The sequence below is a fragment of the Phocoena phocoena genome, chromosome 7, assembly GCF_963924675.1.
Source record: "Phocoena phocoena chromosome 7, mPhoPho1.1, whole genome shotgun sequence".
In the NCBI taxonomy this organism is placed as follows: Eukaryota; Metazoa; Chordata; class Mammalia; order Artiodactyla; family Phocoenidae; genus Phocoena; species Phocoena phocoena.
Window position 1 is genome coordinate 77,166,496 of NC_089225.1, and position 15,589 is coordinate 77,182,084.

At 41.7% G+C, this 15,589-nt stretch overlaps 1 protein-coding gene across 1 annotated transcript in view; it reads right to left on the reverse strand.

The window, feature by feature from the left end:
* Window positions 1-15,589, reverse strand: part of ANKRD44 (ankyrin repeat domain 44) — a 205,378-nt gene that overhangs the window by 117,704 nt on the left and 72,085 nt on the right. The window contains exons 5-8 of the mRNA XM_065880164.1: window positions 5,179-5,379; window positions 4,744-4,831; window positions 2,193-2,335; window positions 988-1,200 (exon numbers count right to left, since the gene is read on the reverse strand). Coding sequence (XP_065736236.1) covers window positions 988-1,200; window positions 2,193-2,335; window positions 4,744-4,831; window positions 5,179-5,379 — 645 coding nt within the window. The remainder of the gene's footprint in view (window positions 1-987; window positions 1,201-2,192; window positions 2,336-4,743; window positions 4,832-5,178; window positions 5,380-15,589) is intronic.

Below are 15,589 nucleotides of genomic sequence, written 5' to 3' on the forward strand. Positions count from 1 at the left end.
GGGACCTTGCTTTACAATTCCCGTGTGCTTGGGAGAAGGGAAGCTGAGGATGCGAACAAGGTCACTCGGTATAAATCAGGATATTGTGCTACAATCTAAATGCATCTGAGTGATGTAACCTGGATCATGAAGGCTACCTGCAAAAGTTCCTCTTGGTTATCTGTTACAGTGAGCAGACTGGTTACCTAAAGTTTACCCGTCGAGACCTCTCAACTCCTTTGCTTGCCATTCTATGTATCTGGAATGTCCTCTCTCAAATTCTCTCTATCCCTCCTCATCTCAACTGATATCAATCTTCAGCTCAAAAGCAATCTCTAGTTTTGATGCCCAAGCAAAAAGCAAGTCAATACTTACTTCTTACAGTCTGCAGCACTTTATTAATTTCTCATGCCACTCATGCCACTCTCTTGCCCTATGATTATCTGAGTACATTATCTCCTTGCCGTATCGTAAATTCCTTGAGGGCACCTTGGAGTATACACCCAGTACCAAACAGAGGGCACTAGGTAGTCCTCAGTAAGTTTGCTGAGTAAAGGAATTACCATTAAAACCAGATTAATATCATATACTTGAAGCCAGTATCTGGGGTTTACTCCAGGAAACCATTTGAGAAACTCCTTGGAGGACCTTGCGGGTTGGAAACAGACCTGAGATCGTTAGGTTAGGCTTCCTTTTCATGCTCAGCATCTCTGCCCCATCAGCTCAACATTCACCTCAGTATTAGAACCTCGGCCAAGTCCACATCCCTGAGACCCAGTATTTGCTCCCATATATTCACTAAGCTACCGAGGGCACGTGGCTAGAACCTCAGTGTCATCCACTGGTACCACCACTGCTGCAGAAGTTTCCACATCACGACAATATAGGATAAGTCCGCAAGAATCAGGACGCTTCGAGTTACAATTCACTAATTGTAATTTACAGCAGGTGAGTTTGCTCAGACAGAGGCTCAACGCAAAGGTACTTCACACTGAGAGAGAGTCATACCTGAATGTTAACATCCGCCCCGTTGTTTACTAATAGTTCAAGACACAAAGCACCGTGTGTGGAGGCAGCAGCAAAATGCAACGGGGTGAACCCGCTGGTATTGGGCTGGTTCACATTAGCACCGTAGTCCGTCAGCTCGTTGACTACAGCATCCTGCCCGTTGTAGCAGGCCAGGTGGAGGGCCGTGTTTCCATACACGTTGATTTCATCAATCTGCAAATGAGTCCAACACAGGCGATTAAAAGCACTGAAGCCGATTTACTCCATTTCCCACCAAAAGCCTACCGGCTGTGCTGGAGAAAGGAAATACCCATCTGTCGGTGTGATCCTTCAGAGCTTACTCTTGCCCCAGCGTGGTCATCCTGGGCAGCTTCTCACGCGGAGGTAAAGCTCAGCAAGACGTGAAAGTGACAAAAAGTGAGCTGGGAGGAAGAGTGAGAGGTTTCCACTTGGGGCAAGATATCTTTCAGCTAGGGAAGGGACAAAAAGGGAGCGGCAAAGCTGCCTCAAAACGCCAGAGGAGAACTGAATCGGGGGAGCAAGAGACGAGCCCGGATCTCAACAGCGAACAGAAGAGGAAAGGGTGGGAGGTGCTCAGGGAGCTGCTGTGGGGCCTGAACTCAGAACCCGCTCTGCTGACACCTCAAGAGGCCACATTCTGGTGGCTGGGCTGTGGAGCTGCCCTGGTCATTTAGCCCCCAGCTCCCTCTTGCTCTCCCAGACCTGCCCTGACTGCTGTTATCACCATCTCACTGTCGCAGCTCGCTTTTCCTTTCCTCCGGGACAGCCTCACTACTGCTCCCACCCTGCTACCTAAGGAGAAGGGGGTGAGGTCTACTTCTCCAGCTCAGCATGTTTGTCATTCATTTCTGCTTGGAAGCCACGATTTAGAAGGCTAGGTTCTAAAGATGGGATGATGAAACCTCGCCAGTCTTTTAAAAATGACTGGTGGATATGTATCCTAGATGTTAAAATATTTCTCTATGTTGATATAGAAAGTTAGTCTGTTTCTGGCTTTCTACGACTTAGCATATGCCCCATTGCCCTTCATCAGTTGCCCATGTAAACTCAAAAAAGACAAGATGGTAAGAAATGAGGGTTGTTTTTTTTTTTCCCTCTTGACTTAAAATGCAAACAGGATTTAATTTCCGAACAACAGAAAACCCACAAATGCACCATGGGGTGATGCCTGAATCATAGCTCACCTCCACCCCCAGATTCAGGAGATGCTTGACAACGCTGATCTGCCCGTTGGAGGCCGCGGCATGCAGGGGCGTGTAGCCCTTCTTATCCTTACACGTCACTTCCGCGCCGTGGTTAACGAGCAAAGCCACAACGTCCAGGTGGCCTGTAGAAACAAAGCAGCAGAAAACATCGTTAACCTTTATAGGACAATTTGACAATTCATTCCACCTGAATTATCACCATCAGCTTTTACTGCTGCCAGCATCTTGTTAGGCTGTTTATAAAAAGCTGCTTCATGGCAAATATCCAACAAATATTTAGGGAGTACGTACTATGTGTCAGGCATCATGTAAGTGCTGTGGGAAGAAAGAAGATGATTCACATGTGAGCCTTCTCTTTAAGGAGGTCGATGCCTGTTTACAAATAAATAATGTGGAGGTCCTGCCAATACGTTAGAACCAGAGACTAAAAAAAAAAATCACGTCAAATGAAAGCAATGCTTTTGAAACCAATTGCCATTCTTCACTGAAAAGTCTAACAATGACAATTTGGTTTGGAAAAACTAATGAAAGAAAAAAAGATCAATTAATCAGAACAGCTCCAGATTATTGTTAAATCATGCAACTGCTGATGTTTGACCCTTTTCTGGGCCCACAAAAATGGCAACTTCCTGTGGTTCAACTTCAAGTTCTCATGAATTGCTGGCTAAACTGAAAACCCTTCTAGTTTCAACTCCTGTTGGCATATTTTCTAGAATATCTTCCTTTGTTCTCTATCTTGCTACATATACAACGATAAATGTATTTGACCTTTATTTCCTGACTAAAGATTGTTCGATGCTTCAAGATCATTGCTCTAAACATTGTTGATAACTGAAGGGTAGAAGATGAGTACTGGCTCCAGGGCCTAAAATATATGTGTGTGTGTGTGTGTGTGTGTGTACAAGAGAGACAGAGTTTTGTCTTGGCTAGTTTTATGAAGACTTATGTACAGAAAAAAACGATTTTGAATTACTGGTGGTGCTATCTTAAGCTCTTTGCCCTGGTTTTGTCCATTAGTCCCTAAAGATAGTCATCTGTATATGTTTTCCTATATGTATCCCGATGACACACAAAAATGTAACTTTACTGCTTTAAAGCAATTCTACACATATGTTTTAGCCATGTATCAGCAAAGAACAAACGTGAAACTCCAGGTTCTTTGAGTCCCACTAGCTTAGTGTGTGCTCTGCCTTAACATCATCTGGCAAACGCTCACTGGCTCCAGTCCTGCAGGGACCATGCAGACATCCAACCTGCTTCAAACAACTCGAAAGTCCACGTCACCTTGTAAAAAAGGGTAATGCGTGCAAAATCTTAAGATTCTGTTTCTTTAAGTCCAAGAATTCACTCAGGCCTATCTATAGCCACAGAATTTATTTCATCCCTGCCCCAACCCATTCTCTTTTTTCTCCCCACAATTAACATTATTATTTTTTATGATAATAAAAGGTCCGTAGGCTTATTTAAAAAGGATTCAGAAAAGGCAAAAAGGTGTTAAAAGGAAACCAAAATCATCCACAATCCCCTGAGATAGTCAGTTAATAATTTCAGTGTTTAATACATCCCAGGTTGTTTTCATTTTATAGATATTTTTAACAAAAATGAGGATTGTATTATTCATACTGTATTATGATCTGTTTTCACTTAACATATCACAGAATCTTTCTATGTTAAGAAAATACTAATGATATCATCACTGTAGTTACTGCATAGTGTCCCACTGTGTAGATCTTTCACAATCTCCTGTGTTGTGATGGGCAGTCAGGGTGTTTATAACTTGGTGCTGATAGAATCCTGCTTTTCTGCTTTTCTAATTGCAGGATGTTCTCCAATTAGAATCACAAAGGAAGGATCTTAGTTCTTATAGTTCTTCATTTCCCAAGCGTCAACACTGAGAATAAACTCTATGAGGGCTCTCATTTGTCAGTGGTACTAGTGCCAACAAAAGTGAAGAGGAAAAGCATAGAAATGTAATGTCTTCCTTTGTCTTCTGCACCCTAGCTGGCAGAAACAAGGAGCAAGCCCCAGCTCTGTCGGCAGTGCAGTAGCAGGATCACCCACGGTGACTCTGGGCACCTCCACCTACACGACAGTCAGGGTGTTGTCCTTTATTCCTTCCTTTTTGTTTCTTTCAGGAATATTTATAAATAAAAAGACAAATGAAATTTACATCCTTGCTTTGCTAGCCCGTCCTTCTTTCTCTTTAAACACCTTATTTTGCTGCCATAACAAGTTAAAATAAGCACAATTTGTGCAGCTTTCCAATCCAGATTGAAACACATTCAATGAAGGCCATGCCATGATTCATCCCTCCTGCTCTTTGCAGGATAAATAAATCTCCGACAAAGCAACTGCCCAATTAGAGTGCTCTGTGCACGCCAGTACAAGGACCGAATCTTAATTCAACTGAATCCCAAGCTTGAAAAGAAGTCAGGTTCGCCCAAGAGAAAACCTGCGTGGTCAGTGAGAAACCCGGGGCTTTTTTAGTTCAAGTTATCTGCACTTTGCTCTCCATCCATGGAATCCTTACCCATATAAGCTGCCCAGTGCAGAGCACGCCGGTCCTTCTTGTCAAACGCATTGATGTTTGCCCCTTTGGCCAAGAGTAAATTAACCATCTGAAAGATAACCGACAGTGAAATCAAGCGTATACTCTGTAATGGTGAGCGGTCCTCGCCCTCAGCAGGTGATGTGAGCCAAATTAATGTCCAATCTAAAGGCAGGTCAGAGATCTGAAGTTCAAAGTAGGAAGACACCACGGCCAACCTGCGGGAAAGACTGAAGCGTCGGCTACTTTTTCAATTCATTGTGGCTCTAAATTCAAAATTAGGTACAGTTGCCTAAGGTTTGGTGTACAAATATTATTGTCACATTATCTAAAAGCCTCAGCAATGAGATTAGGTTCCACATGGGGCTAAGAGGGTCTGTGGGGAGGATTCTTGCTCTCAATGATGAGGACACTGACCTCCACATGGCCATTCAGAGCGGCGTGGTGCAAGGCTGTGCGTCCCCCTCGGTCAGAGACATTGACGCTGCTCAGCAGGGGAATGATGACTTCTGCACACTTGACAGCCTTATTGGCTGCTGCCACGTGGAGCGGGGTCTGCCAGTTCTTGTCCCTCGCATTGACGTCAGCCGAGTGCTTAATCAACACTTGCACTGCTTCCTACAACAAAAGCAGAATTTGCAGGGGTCACTGACAAACACTCAGTCAATTCTTATTGCGTATAAGATGCTTCACCAGACCCTGGAACTACAGAAAGGGAAAGGCTCCCTTTCTGGCTCATGACAGGCTGGCTCATGACATATATTCTTCTGAGACAAGCAAGGTCATACGGGATGAAGATTAAAAGAGTGGCACAGATTAAAACAGATTCACTCTCCCTTTCTCTGTTAGGCCAAGAGCCCTGGCAAAACTCCAAAACCAAATAAACTTCCAAGTGTAAGGTTTCCTTACGAAATATAAGGTATCTTTAGGCCAAACGAGAGCACTCACGTGCAAGTGTGCACAGCAGGTTACAACAGCCATAGACCAAAGGGCCCCCAAAGATCCCCCAAGGTTAGCCACATTTGTCGGTAAGCCTCCATCTTCCAAAGCCAAAGGCCCCAAAGCTCTCCAGACATTCTTGGATCAATTTATAAATCTTTGGTTCTCTTGGTCAAATCTCAACCCTCCCTGTGTGATCAATAAGCGGTCAAGGGTAGAGGATGTCTATTACCACCATCAACTTGAAGTTACGAAATTGTTCCTTCTTTCCCCAATCTTTTCTATGTTAAAATGAGACTTCTTTTCTGCTATTGAGTCCCTTCACCCTTCCTGGGTCTCCCACTTTTGATTTTCCTTCTATTGACCTAATCATCTTATTAGCCTCTTGAACTATAACTCTCCACCTTGGCTGTGCAATGGAAGCACCTGGGGAGTAAAAATACACATGACGGTTCAGTATTGATTCTAACTGGCCTCAGAATGTCTGTAAAGCTCCCTGGGGACTCTGTTATGCAGCCAGGATTGAGGACACTCTTCTCTTTACTCAAGTAAAGGACATAGCTTCTCTCGAGAGAAGGGAACGGCTGTCGGTTGTTTCTCTTTATGTCTAGAGACATCCCTGAGACCAGTTGGATGTCCCTGGCTCCTTTATGGACATCTTGTCAATGTGGCATCAATAGACCAATGAAAGGCATTAGTGCCACATTCCTGCCACCCTTCATGGACAAAGACCTTACCCGTGTCCACCTTAATCCCCAAAGACCTGGACTGTCTATCAACTTTATCAGGCAGGTATATAAAGAATCCCAAAAAAGAGGTTGATTTGAACTCTCAGAATTAACATTTTAACCAGGGACATAAATGACGAAATAAAAAAAATGTTCCATGAATCAGTAGTGGCAATATATTGAGATGAATGGCTAACTTGAACAGTAGAATGAGAGCAAAAAGAAGTTAACTTTGCAAATTAGAGAATATACTTTAAGAAAACAATGGGGCTCCATTTAGATGCTATAAATAAAGGGCAATAAACTGATAGGATCCAAGCAATCAATTTGTTAAGATTACCAAAAAGGAAAAAAAAAAGATATATGCCACCCATCCTCAGCACAACTGATGATAATGACTATTAAATAGTCCTTAAGCCCATTTTAGAGTGAAACATGTGTACATGTATTATTAACGCTTGCTTACTATGTAAAAAACACCGTTAGAACTATGGAAGATTGAAGGAAACATTAGTCAGGCTCTATCCTAAAAACTAGGTGGGTGAACAAAAAATAAAAGAAAAGCTAGATCACAATATAAGCATTAAGATTTAAATAAGAGAAAAATAATATTTTTATCAACTTTCATCTCATAAATTATGCAGTTTATGTAGATGTGCAGTCAATTGTGATATGGGAAGAAAATATTGGAACCTCCATTTATATTTTATTTCTTTAAAAAGGAAAGCATTTAACTGGCATTTAACTTCTGGATTGGTGTCCTGCCCTCAGTCAGCTCCATGGAAGATCTTGCCTCACAGTGCTGGAGATGCCCTCAGGGAGGGGTGGGGCTTCCACAGTGCTGGGGGGGCGGGGCTTGCCCTCTCCATTCATTCACTTTGAGTGCACTGAAATACAGAGTGATGGCCTGCCGAGTCCATTTACAGACTGTAATACGTACCCTTAACCTAAAAACACCCTAAAATGGACAAGATTTATGCAAGGAACCCACAGATTAAAGATAATAATAATACCAATGCAAGCATAAATGATGTGAAAGTCACAGAGCTGACACCTCTACTCCTCGTAAAAGCTTTCTATCATCTACATTACAAGGTAAAAGTAATGACAAATTTAATCAGATCTGACAAGAGCTTGGCAAAAACAGAGAAATCATCAAAAGTCTATTATCTAGGGCTCCCCTGGTGGCACAGTGGTTAAGAATCCACCTGCCAGTGCAGGGGACACAGGTTCGAGCTCTGGTCCGGGAAGATCCCACATGCCATGGAGCAACTAAGCCCGTGCGCCACAATTACTGAGCCTGCACTCTAGAGCCCGTGAGCTACAACTACTGAGCCCACATAATGCAACTACCGAAGCCCATGCGCCTAGAGCCCATACTCCGCAACAAGGGAAGCCACTGCAATGAGAAGCCCACGCACTGCAAGGAAGAGTAGCCCCCGCTCGCCACAACTAGAGAAAGCCCGTGCGCAGCAACGAAGGCCCAACGCAGCCAAAAATAAACAAATAAATTTATACATAAAACAAAAGTCTATTATCTATATGGTTATTTAAGACTAGGACAAATGAAAAGCCTCACTTTAACATTTCACCTGTGCCTTGAAATATTATCTAATGATAGTAGTTCTTATATATAATTTATAAATAAATGAGGTGCATATTCTGGAGATGCATGCTGCAAACGTTTTGCAGATACGTGGCCAAAAGGGTTGGAGATAACCATCTCAAAAGCAGTACTATAAAAAACGGTATATATCCTTTTCACACATTCACAGCAAAATAACAATACATACTGTCTCTTTAATACCTTTGCTTTACATATTATTTTACTGGACTTGTACAGATTCTTGTTTTGCATTAAATATTATGTAAATTCAGGATAGCCTAACAAAACAGAAAATGTACAGAAACATTTCACAACTTTATACTATAAGACCAATTCATGAGAAATTTGTTTTTTAAAGGTAACAAAATGTGATTGCTCTTAGAGTAACTGCGACTAGGTGAATGAGATATTACCTAGGAGAGGCCCTACTTTTAAACGAATATTTAGGAATGATTTGCATTGTACACACAGCAATACTTTAAGCAAAGAAAATATACATTCATATGCCAGTTATGGTTTATATATAAATAAGTGCTTTTAGAGTTTGTGGGGGAAAAAATGTATTCTTAAGTAGACAATACTTCTAAAAATATTTTAATCAGATAAATTTTGGTTTGGTTTTATAAATAAAATTTTATTGGAACACAGCCTCATTCATTTGTTTACATATTATCTATGGTTGCTTTCAAATTATAACAGCAGAGTTGAGTATTTGTGACAGAGACCACATGCAGCCATCAAAGCTTAAAATATTTACTATCTCACCCTTCACGGAAAAAGTTTGCAGACCCCCTGGACTAGCTCTCTTTTTGAATTACCACAAACTATAAATTATCAAATCTGGTTAAAATAAAATTTTGTTATTTACCAGCATGAAAAAATACTATTTTTAAGTCCAAATAGTCTATTAAGGAGGGCAGGTCCTATGAAAAGAATCAGAGGCCTCTGAGTTCAGCTCTTGCTATGTGATGGTGGGTCTACAGTGAATTTGGGGAGGGGGCCAAACAGAGTTGCATTGCTCTGCATAATAGAGTGGGAAGCATTTAGAGCTTGGCAGGAAGGAAGGGATGAGGACAGAGAGACTGGAGAGAGGACGTGGTCCTGCATCCCAGGGAGGAGGTGTACATCTGGATGGGAACAGAGTCAACAGGCCAAGAGGGAAGAGGAGAAAGCTGATGCATAAACCCAATGACTGCTGCAAGAGCAGGCTTGTGGAGCCAGGCAACCAAAACTTAAATCTCCAGGAATTCTTTGGAATTGTTGGGAGAATATCAGACTTCGAACAAGTGGTTTCTGGTCAGTCATATCCATTTAGAAGGCTAGATGCCCCTGACCAACATCTGGGTTATACCTAAAAAATTAGAAAAGGAAAAGGTTCAAGTTCATTGATCAGACAGGAAAAAAAGAAGTGGGTAGGGTCTCTAATAAATTTCTTTTCACGTGAACTTTACATAATTCCCACGTGAGTGCCCATTTCACCACGTGTCTTTTCTGCAGTACGCGGGCCTCTCACTGTTGTGGCCTCTCCCGTTGCGGAGCACAGGCTCCGGACACGCAGGCTCAGCGGCCATGGCTCATGGGCGCAGCCACTCCGCGGCATGTGGGATCTTCCCAGACCGGGGCACGAACCCGTGTCCCCTGCATTGGCAGGCAGACTCTCAACCACTGTGCCACCAGGGAAGCCCACACCATGTGTCTTTTGTACCAACGCTCACTTTCACAGTTCAAGGACACCTAGAATAACCGTTACTTTTATTTCTCCAATTTTATAAAATGTTTTAACTTTGCCATTCTCCATTTTTACTTTTATATCTGCTTATATAGTGAATTGAACAGTTTTCATCTTACTTGACAAGAAAGGACTCTATCAAGGAATACTTAGTATACAAAGGAGGGGTTCTTATTCAATTTCCAAGGATTAACCTTTTTTAAAAAAATGAAAATGCAAGTATAAAATGATTATGGAATTAAATTCACAGATATACCGGATATTAGAAGTAGAAAAGGCCTCAGGGGTCATCTGGATTGCCCCCTCATTTGATAGGCAGCTTCATTTTATAGGGAAGATGGCTGAAGATGGTTTGCCAGCCTGGGTTTAAGGGCTCATGCACTTTCTACTAGGTCAGAGCTTACTCAGCACACAGTAACAGCCAAGCACCCTGACATAAATACTTTGAAATGTTAATCATCCTTAGTTATTTACATTTTTTAACTCTGAAGTTTTAGCCTGACAAACTGGCTTCCTACATTTAATAGAAACGTAATACAATATTTTCACAAAAATGAAGCTTTGATTTAAAAAGACTACAATTTCCTTTTTCAAAGTTGCATTTCTCTTTCAAAAATTTTAATCCTGTAAGCATTTTAACTTGGTTTTAAGAGGAAGTAATTCTATGGCTATTTAGGGAATTACTGATTTTTGTAATCAAAAGAAGTCTCTCTTTTCCTGTATCACACATTGGCTAAAAAATTAACAGCTAGGAGTTTGCGCTGACAGAAACTTACAAGGTTAAAAAGAAGCTAATGGGGCTTCCCTGGTGGTGCAGTGGTTGGGAGTCTGCCTGCCAATGCAGGGGACATGGGTTTGAGCCCTGGTCTGGGAGGATCCCACGTGCCGCAGAGCGGCTGGGCCCGTGAGCCACAACTACTGAGCCTGCGCATCTGGAGCCTGTGCTCCGCAGCGGGAGGGGCCGCGATAGTGAGAGGCCCGCGTACTGTGATGAGGAGTGGCCCCTGCTTGCTGCAACTAGAGAAAGCCCTCGCACAGAAATGAAGACCCAACACAGCCAAAAATAAATAAATAAATATTTGAAAAAAAAAAAAAAAAAAAGAAGCTAATGTGGGGGAAGGGAAGCTGAACAATTTCTGAATCAAGAAAGATACTAAAACAGTACTTTTCAAACTATCTGTGGTGAAGGGACAGGTTTTTTTTGAATTATTATTATTTCAAATTCATCATGAGTAATTAGAAGAATAATAAAATGAAAAAAGACAAAGAAATTATAAACTCAATTATTTTATCATTTAATTTAGCAGGCATGAAATTACTCTATCACATTTCTCTAAAAGTTGCTAAATGCTCACTCATGTCACAAAAGGAAAGACAAAAAGACTTAGACTAGTCACAAGCCACACTGTGAGCAATGCTGCTTCAAAGCCTTGATTTCTTTTTTAATGAACAAGCATGTGTGAGGATTCCGGCATTTCTCCTGAGTGGAGGGATCAGCCTAGTTAGCATTCAGCCTTAGGACTGTAGGCCTTGTTGGATCACACTCCACAGTAGGCTGTCCTATATGAGACACAGAAATAACAGACAGAGGGAGGAACTGTCACGGGATGTGACACAGGAGGGAACTGGAGATGGCATCTGCAGTCATTTTATTTCTACTTTTTATGACTTTCTCCTTTTATAAAAGGTCACTCCAACCCTGTATAAGAAGTAGAAACATACACTGTGGCACATGGAAAAGATGAGAAGAAATAGGATACATGTGCCTTAAAAACTGTTGCCTCCAATATTTGTTTTTCTTACTCTCAAATGTGCATTGCATTTAAGTGATCATAAATTACTCATGGAAAAATAATGCTTTATGACTATACAGAGTCCTTGTAGGCATAAACAATGTCAAATTTTATAAACGGTAAGTTGCTTTAGACCAGGGTCTGAGTCTCATACAATTTTCTATACTTGCCACAAAGCCTGGCAGGTATCTGGCACCTAATGTATATTCAATAAATTTGGGTAGAATAAATATATTGGTATAATCATTAGCAAACTCTCTAAGTAATAATATGCAAAAACTAACATGACTTTGTTTTATATACAGCAGGAAAATTAACAAGACATTTACATGGGCTGAGGTCCCTGAGGCTGCACTCCAGTCCCGAAGGCATTCACTCTATTAATGTAAAATAATAACCAGTTGGGGCTTTTACCCTCTATTGATTATAGTAATTTCATATCCTGTAAGAATTGTATAAATTGGTGCCTAATTTGTTCAAATTAATCAAATTATTCTCCTAAAAGTACCTATTATTAAACTAAACTTGCACTTTATTATTATAATTATTATTAGAGTACAATTATTCTAAGAACTAGTAGTACAAAGGGAAGACTTGGGGATGGGAAAGAATGCAAACTGTTCAAGAACCACTGGGGGACTTCCCTGGCGGTACAGTGGTAAATAACTTCCCTTCCAATGCAGGGGACGCGGGTTTGATCCTTGGTCGAGGAACTAAGATCCCACATGCCGCGGGGCAACTAAGCCCGCACACACCAACTACTGAGCTCGCCTGCCTCAACGAGAGAGCCCGCGTGCCACAAATTACAGAGCCCAGACGCCCTGAAGCCGGCGCGCCACAACTAGAGAGAAGGCTGCGCGCCGCAAGGAAGGGCCCACACACCACAGCAAAAAAGATCCGGGACGCCTCAACGAAGATCCCGCGTGCCGCAACTAAGACCAGACGCAGCCAAAAAATAAAGAAAATAAATAATATAATAAAATAGATAAGTATTAAAAAAAAAGAACCACTGGCTTTAAACATTGGGAAGGCCAAATACTAAAGTATTTCCAATCTTTAATCTCTGGTCTCAAAGTGTGGTATGTAGACCACATGCATCAGAATCTTCTTTCTGAAATACAGATTTCCAGGCTCAATCACAGGCTTCATCAAAATCACTGGGGGTGAGGTTCTAGAAGAGGTACTTTGTGTGTGTGCATAATTTTTTTAATTTATTTTTTAAATTGAAGTATAGTTGATTTACAACGTTGTGTTAGTTTCAAGTGTACAGCAAAGTGATTTAGCTATATATATACATGAAATTACAAAATATTGAGTATAGTTCCCTGTGCTATACAGTAGGTCCTTGTTGTTTATCTATTTTATATATAGCGGTGTTAGAACAGGTACTTAACAAGCACTGCAGATGATCTCAATGCACACTAAATCTGAATACTACTCATCTACCTTCTAATAGGTTATAAGATGCTTACTTTCTTCCCATTCCAGGTACGATATATGTTCTATATGTGATCATCATTTTATAATCATAAAGATAATTTATGGAAAGCAATAACATTCAAGTCTCCCATATAATTTTTCCAATTCTCCTGTCTATTAGCATTTAGCCCACCATAATGACAACGTTTTTCAGAGGGAAGGGGAAAATGTGATGTTTAAAATTTAAGCTATAAAATAAAATGCTTCTCCTGATCAGATCTGGGAAGCATTTTTATACCTGTCAGACTTTTGTCTGCACAGACACAAAAATAGATGCATCTTATTAGTTGGACCAGTATCCCTAGGGGTGCCCATGTGATGTGAGGGCAGCAGTGGAGCACGGCAGTTAGGAGAGCAGGTTTTCGGGTTACACCCTCCTCCACTTACTGGCTGTGGTGTCTTAGGCTTGTTCCTTAACTTCTCTGAGATCACGTTTCCTAAATTAGGATTAATAACGGTGTCAATCTCAGACAGTGATTCAGAGGCTAAAATGGAATAATGAGCAGAAAGTGCTAGCACACCGCCTAGCACACAGTAAGTGCTCAATAAATGTTCACGTGACAATACATATTTGAACACAATATCCTCCATTCTACACCCCAAAGACAGGATACAACTATTTTCAACATTTCTAACCACAAAATAGCCTCCAGAACAGAAAAGCAACAAGTTCAGCAAATCCTTTGGTGCTACTCTCAGTTCACTGGAGAAGAAAATGCATGTGTGAAAGGTCAAACGCATTTGGACACAGGCCACAGTAGGCTCTATGGTTGTGTACTGGTTGTGTACTGGTTGTCTGCCCTCCACACAGTGTCCAGGAAGGGACACTTTGTACCCCCTTAAGGTCCACACTTAACACTGCGCCTTCCATAGAGTGGGCTTCAATAAACATGTGTCAAACCCTCCAGGTTGGCACGCCTTTCATTCCTTTCCCCTACAGCTGTTCTTTTCCACGGGAAACAAAAAAGCAACAAGAATAAGCTAAACAGGGGAAACGATGTGAAATAATTCACAGCAGCACTTCAGATAATTCTCCCTGGCAGCCCCAAGTCTTGCTCGTGTATGTTATCTAGCATTGCAAAATAAGTTTCCCTAAGATTTTCATATGAGACTCTCTTCATTTCTTCACAGCTGTGGGAGCAGTCAGAGAAAGAGGGGGATGAATGGTGGCCTGGGCGGGTCAGTGAGAACACAGCACTGGTGGGCTCCGATTATCTGTTTGGTGTTTCCTCCCTGGGAATCCCAGGCATGGGGAGCAGGTGGTGGCGGGAGGAGGCGGGGACTGGGCCTCGAAGGGAGCACACAATGCAGCCTGGTCAGTACCAAGTTAAGTCTTAAAGGTTCATCTCCACAACCCAATCTATTTTGGACCGTTTTTAAGGGATATGACCATTTCTTGATCTACTTTCTTTTTTTTTTTTTTTTTTTTTTTCTTGATCTACTTTCTTGTCTGCAGAGGAGCTTTTATAATGTCAAGCATGGGTGGATGTTTAATCAGTATCATGACCTGACACCCCTATTGCTATAACAGGCTCAGGAAATGAATTTAGCAAATGAACATTATTTTTCCAGGCATAGAAATCCAAACATGAAATTTGCCTGATGGAAAGAAGGCTCAGAAATGTTGACGTATACTGATAACTTTGACTTAACCTGATATCTTATTGCATGCTATTTTTGAAACTTGTTCTGATTTTGCAGGATCCAGTGGCTTAACTTGCTTTTAGTGCCACGCTCCCATAAACAAACTTCAAGTTAGTTTACCTTGCATGCATGAAAGATGATTACCACCAGCGTTCTCTGTGCTGTATACTAGCTCCACGTTAGCAGTTTTACAGAGAACCAGGTTAACACAGCTTACGTGGAAAACCCAGTCTTTAATGAGTCACTCAAAAAACAATTGTTTCCTGTGCAGGCTAGATGCTAAACATACAATGACAAGCAACAGGCATGCCACTCATTGCAAAGAACTTACTGCCTAGAAGATCTTTTTAATTAAAACAGAAAAACAATTTCAATGGTAGTTTTATATTGTGCTATGTTAGCCAAGCTGAGTGACATTTTGCAGAGTTCCCTCCGCTGTACTGTTCCATTTAGGGTTGGTGTTGGAGAAATCTGCATGAGTTTTGGAAGGCATACGTGAAACCACAGACTGACTGGCATGTTGGGTGCCAGGTTTGAGGCAGCTTGTGCACGGTGTCACTGACCAGCTGCATCACTGTGTTGGCAAAGGGCAGTACCAGGTTGATGCGTCTTCAGGTCCTGCCATAACTTCTTCAGTTTCTCCCATTCCTGGGCCAGGTGCATGCAAGCTCAGAGGTGAAGCACACAGCTCCTTCTGCAAGGCACCCACATCCACGATGCAGAGGCAGTGAGAGACAGACAGGGGTTCCAGTTTATCCCTGTTTTCCCCCATTTCATGTTTAGCTTTTCTTTTCAACTGCAGACCCTGATGGCCTACAGTGACTTTAGGACCACACAGAAACCAAGGGGATAGCCTTACATAAACTTCTTCAGCAGCTCACACAACTGTGTAAGCTCTAATTCCTATAAT